Source organism: Limulus polyphemus, unplaced genomic scaffold (assembly GCF_000517525.1).
Source record: "Limulus polyphemus unplaced genomic scaffold, Limulus_polyphemus-2.1.2 Scaffold5994, whole genome shotgun sequence".
Classification (NCBI taxonomy): Eukaryota; Metazoa; Arthropoda; class Merostomata; order Xiphosura; family Limulidae; genus Limulus; species Limulus polyphemus.
Genome location: NW_013671604.1, coordinates 47234 through 53233, shown reverse-complemented (window position 1 = coordinate 53233; position 6000 = coordinate 47234). Strand labels below are relative to the sequence as shown.

Here is a 6000-nt window from a genome sequence, read left to right as displayed (position 1 = left end):
CTGGGTGTTGAATAATATGGATGCATTTCTAAGTTATATTTAAAAAACTTAAATGAACTTGCACTGTAGGAAAACCAATTTATAATTAAAGAACTAATCCTAAAAGTTCTAAAATTATTTTTAATTTGAAATTTACTAAATTATTGACATAAATCTAAAAGTTGAAGTTAAAACATATAATCTGTAGGAAAAACGTTTGTACCTTACAATTTTAAGATTGAACTTTGTTGTAAGAAAACTATTTATGACTTAAAAAATGTAAGTTTAAAGAGGTAAATTTGAGACTGATCTATAGTGAAGTTATAATGTATGCCTTATAAATATGTGAACTTTTTAAATATTACGGAAGATTAATTAATTTTTTTTAAATGACTTACTGCAGTAGATGTAAGCAGTGGTATCATGAATTATGTCTTTAGTTCAAGTATTTGGTTTATGTTGAATTTTTTAAATTTCATCCCATCACATTTCCTGTCAGGTCAATTCCACCCCAGTTATAGCTTCATTGGACATTTCTGCCTTTAGTCTGGAAGCCATCATCCATCCATATATTAAAGTTTTTCAAGATGTGTGAATTAAAACTTCTCCATCATTTTACAGAAACGGGTTACAATGTAAATTTTGGTATTGAACAACAGCTAATGATCATGACTATTATGCTGAGCATGATTGACAGTTGAGGGTCAGCATAGTACCTAGAACATCATTCTTATAAATTGCAATTAGCCCTCAGTTTAAAGTGACTTTTCATATATCATTGTCATTTTTCAGCTTCTTGGAATTTTATCTGTTAAATAAGATAGTCTTTGGTAAGTGGTAAACATAAGAACATGGAGTTCACTACAGAGTTATTTCTGAAGCTTAAAGTAATGAACTTGGTCCTGTAAGTTGTATTTTGAGATTATCTTAATTACTATATTGGATATGTATAAAGATCTTCAATGGGAATATTAACCTTGTGATAATATTTACCAAAATATAACGTGTGTGTGTGTGTGTTAAATGTCCTATTTTGGAAGTGTTTTTTAGTTTAATTAACTAAGTATTTTAATATTCTTTCATTCAAAATAGTTTATTTAAAGTTCAATTTGTAATTTTGATATTTTAGTTAATCTATGATTTGAAGAGTGCCAATCCACAGGCAAGGATTTCTGTCAAACTGGTGTCTGAAGTTGGTGTTGGGATTGTTGCTTCTGGTGTAGCTAAGGTAAGAAAATATTGAATAGATAAATAGTAATACTTTTAAACTTAATAAAAGTCAGAATTTTTTATATCCATCTTGGTAAAAACGTGCCAAAAGTTTCATATGAAGTTAGAACTTGTAGTGTTTCTTATGTTAACTTAAGAATATACTTATAGATACACCAGAAATTCCACACATTAATAATAATAATTCGCTTTAACTCTTGTTATCATTATTATCAAATCAGTCTAGAAATCATGAAATATGATGGATAGCTATTATTAGGTAATATTATCTAATATAAGTGTTATAGTAGTAATTTAGTGTGGTGAAAATTTATACTAATGCTAACTTTAAATTTAGGGAAAAGCTGAGCATATCACTATTTCTGGACATGATGGTGGCACAGGAGCAAGTAGCTGGACAGGTATTAAAGGTGCAGGACTACCATGGGAGTTGGGAATAGCTGAAACTCATCAAACTTTGGTTCAGAATGATCTGAGGTCCAGAGTTGTATTACAGGTGGATGGACAAATTCGATCAGGTGAAGTTGGTCTTCATTCAACAGACATAATTTGAACATAATTTACTTTTCTTTAATAATTTATATTTCTTGTCATCTTTACCAGAATAAGTTGCTCTTTTTTTTTGTTTTTTTAAGATGAATTATTGCTATTTAATAAGGACATATGAGGAATTTGTTTATTCATTGGTACACTAAACATATAGCAAACAGAAATGTGAGACAATGGGGAAGGCCTAAGCACTTTTAAAGTGATGAATAAATCTTAGAGCTTGGAACAGTATCATTAAAATTGTGTAGTCAAATGTTATTTCTATCTAAGAGACCTGTACTAAATACTGATAACAAAAACATTAACAATATTTTAACACATATAAGCTTAGTTTTGTTAACATTATTCTGAGACAAGCTGAAAATTTCATTTTCAAGAAATGACTGGAATATTTTGTGTGAAACATTTTTCAGGTTTTGATGTGATGATAGCTGCACTGCTTGGAGCTGATGAATTTGGATTTTCTACAGCACCACTGATAGTATTAGGTTGTACAATGATGAGAAAATGTCATCTGAACACTTGTCCTGTTGGTATCGCTACACAAGTATGTAATGGAATTATACAGTAATATTGAAAGTATGTAATGTGTAGGTTATCACGATGATATAAACACATGAAGAAATAACTAAATGTATAAGAAGTAACATGAAAATTTTATATTCCAATATGGTCGTACTTTCGTTCACACAAAGCTATATCAATCTTCTTCTGTCCTCTAAGTATTGCTAAAAACTTTTCACGATCAGCACACCAGTCTATATATCCCATTAGTTTCATGACATTTCTGAACATTTACATATCATGTGACTACTCTCCTCCAATAGTATTGTGCCGCCTATATTAGTATAGATAGCTCCCTCTGCTATTCCTGCCCAATCCTCACTTTTCTTGTTTAGATGAGTGTTTTTTTTTTTCTTTTTTTGCATGTGGCTACTGTTTATGAACATGCTTATTTGCCATTTCTATTTTTATTTATTTTTTTTGTACTTATTTCTTGTTACTGAATTATAAGATATCTTAGTATGAATTTACAATAAATGTATCTACTACGGAAATTCCCGTTACAGTCAGAAATGTTACTGGCACAACTTCCCAGGAATCGGGCTAGACTTTATCTGCATAGGAGGTACAGGCCTTCATTTTCAGTGAGCTGGCTAGATTCATATGTTTGGCCGGCAGTTTCTTCTTCTTTTCAACGTGACAATGTTTCTAAGAAGAATACAATCAATGAGAAGATAAGTTGGACTCTCTTTTTCCGGCATTTTCTTATTTTGGTCTGTCGCACTCTATGCCTCTTCAGTGTTTTCACCTTCCACCAGTTGCCGTGCCTCCATGTCATTCACTTTGGTGGAGAATTGTTCTTCTTCTCCTTTCTTCATAATGCTTCTAGCTCTCCCAGTTCACACCTGTTGCTTTGCCCTTATTTACACATGGTAGAATTAAGTATTTCGTGTTATCAGTGCTCGGACTTTGGTAAGCTAGATATTTGTGTCCCTAGTCATCTAAGTTACTTTATATGAAGTACAAGTTAGATATTGATTATTACTTGTTTTTTTTTGTTGTTGTTATTTTAGGTAAATTTAATTGTTTTGCATGTTCGTTAATATTGTGTACTTTGTAGACTCTGCAGATTTCATAGGTTTGTTAGTTCATTATGAATAAGTACCTTAACTAGACATGTTTAGATTGTTTGTAAGTTACATATCATTACTACTAGTAACATCTAATTCGTTGTTCTATTTGAGTAATTTTTTCCTCATTCTTAACTAAGTGCCTCATCATCCTATTTCTCCTCAGTGTAGGACTTAATCCTATAGAGATGACCTACTTCCATTGGAAGAAAATTATGCAACTCTCGGGAAATGTCTTTCAAAAATAAAACTAGTGAATGAAATTGTTTGAAATTTGACAAGAATGGTCCTAAAAGTATGTAGTTCAGAAAAATATTTTTTTTCTACTATTTATAATAAAAATTCGTTATTATTTCATAGTTATTTGCACTCAGACTCTTGATAGTTCACATGCAAGACGATTTTTATATGATGTCTAAAAATATTTTTTTTTATCTTAGTTTTTATATTTCATTTACATAATCTGTAGAACCTCGTAAATGAATATCAAAGTTTTTAAGGTAAATATTTATATTTTATTTACCATTTTCTCTACTATATTACTCACTCTGTGTATAATCATTAACATATAGTATAATGGAATGTTTAAATTAACAAATAAAAAATATTTACATACCTTTCAACTCTGTGTAGTAATTCACTAGAATAGTCGTCTTTTTTTGCATATGGGTAAATTCACGGCTTTATCTTTTAACTTATAATTTATTTTTAATTTTCCTTTCAAATTATGTGTCTTTATTTATCCCAATATGTCATTTGATGCCAGTAGGCCTTTATGAAGCAATTTCAGTAGACTCCCCGCAGAGACATGTTGCTGAAACAAGATAGCACTTATACACGCCATATTGCTTATGAAGCTTTCACAATCCAGACGAAAAGTTAAACCTAAAAAACCTCATTAAACCATTATAATATGATTTTAAAACAAAAATAATACATAATTCACTAAAATATAAAAGTAAGACCTATAACTCTAACTATAGCATACTTAGTTAACAAACTACTGTAAGTGCTATAGTTGATCAAGCAGACAACAATACTACAGGCTGTTACATCTATTTCAATATGAGAACTGCGTGCCAATTTCAATTTAACCGTTGGTGGAGTATAGTGTAAACTGAGTTCTTTCTAATGAATATATACACTTGTGTCAATTAGCTATGGCCAGGTACTTAAGGAGCTCGACGCTCAATCTGCGGGTCACTGATTCGAATCTCTGTCCCACCAAATGTACTTGCCCTTTCAGCCATGGGGGTATTGTAATGTGACAGTTAATCTAACTATTCTTTGGTAAAAGAGTAATTCCAAGAGTTGATGGCGGGTGGTGAAGACTAGCTGCCTTCCCTCTAGTTTTACACTGTTAAATTAGGGACGGCCATTGCAGATAGCCCTCGTGTAGCTTTGCACAAAATTCCAAACAAATAACTAGCTACATGTACATTGTGGATTTCAAGGCAAAGTATAGAAGGTGGGCATGGCAACTGTCAAGGGTTGGAAAACTTATTTCTATTTCCCAGTGAAAACAGATCTGAGACTTAAAAGGCCAACTAAACCTACATTGTCATCTAGACATCATCTACATTGTAGTTAAGAATAAACTGATCCTAAAGTCGAGATTTTTCATAGCGGGTGGATGAGGTGACACAAAAACTACAGTTTATGTATTTTTTGAAAGGTTTCCTTTGAAACAAAGTAATTAAAACTTAGATAACTTAAAAATTCAAATTATAATGTTAATTTCGTTGACATACTTGGATAGTAAAATTGTTTAATTGAATTTTGAATGTAACTCAGTATCACTCATAGAAATGAATTTAAAAATGGTGTCGTCCTGATAGGGTTAATCTTGTGTCTTTTGTAGTCTACGTTAATTTAGAGGTATTGTAAGTTTAATATTGACTTATTAATGTGTTTTCTAGGTAAATTTTCGTCAGTTTTCACATTCATTATTATTATATACTTTGTGGACTTGGTAAATTTGGATGGTTTGTCCATTTGATATTTATAAATACTTTGTTAACTAGGTATGTTTAGATAGTTTGTACATTACATATCAGTACAACTAGTAACATATAATTCATTGTTCTATCTGAATATATTTTTTTCTCATCATTATTAACTATGTGTTTTATCATCCTAATTTTTATCAGTGTAGGACTTAAATAGTTTTTCTTTTTACATCGTTAAAGTGATCATTTTGTCTGTGACTAACTATTGGATGGCATTGTTGAACACCTTCAATTTCTCCAGGTTTTGCTCATCTTTCCCTCCTTTTTTCCTCCTTTAGAGTCACACATCCTCCACGCTCCTCTTCTTTGCCTGATCAGGATCTCAGTGTGGTCCTTTATGGCTTTCCTGTTCTCCCTTTGAACCTGTGTCTTTCATGTACTATCTATCTCTTCCTCAAGACCTTTTTTTTTTTCTTCTCCTTGCTTGCAGATATCATCAATCAGATATTTCTGCCTTTCATGTTACCTGTTTCCTCTACAATTCCTCTTATGTCAAACTATGTCCCAACTGGTCCTTCCTACCTTGAAGGCCGGTTGGATTTCGCATCCAGTTCCTTAACTTTCATCTCCTACTGGTACTCCCATTCCCATCCTGATCA

The 6000-nt window shown here is 31.5% G+C and overlaps 1 protein-coding gene across 1 annotated transcript in view; it reads left to right on the top strand.

Annotated features, from left to right (window-relative positions):
* The first annotated feature begins 1119 nt into the window (after positions 1–1119).
* LOC106473236 (putative glutamate synthase [NADPH]) overlaps positions 1120–6000 on the top strand; it is a 29479-nt gene continuing 24598 nt past the window's right edge. The window contains exons 1-3 of the mRNA XM_022401710.1: positions 1120–1207; positions 1547–1727; positions 2172–2305. Coding sequence (XP_022257418.1) covers positions 2183–2305 — 123 coding nt within the window. The 5' untranslated portion in view covers positions 1120–1207; positions 1547–1727; positions 2172–2182. The remainder of the gene's footprint in view (positions 1208–1546; positions 1728–2171; positions 2306–6000) is intronic.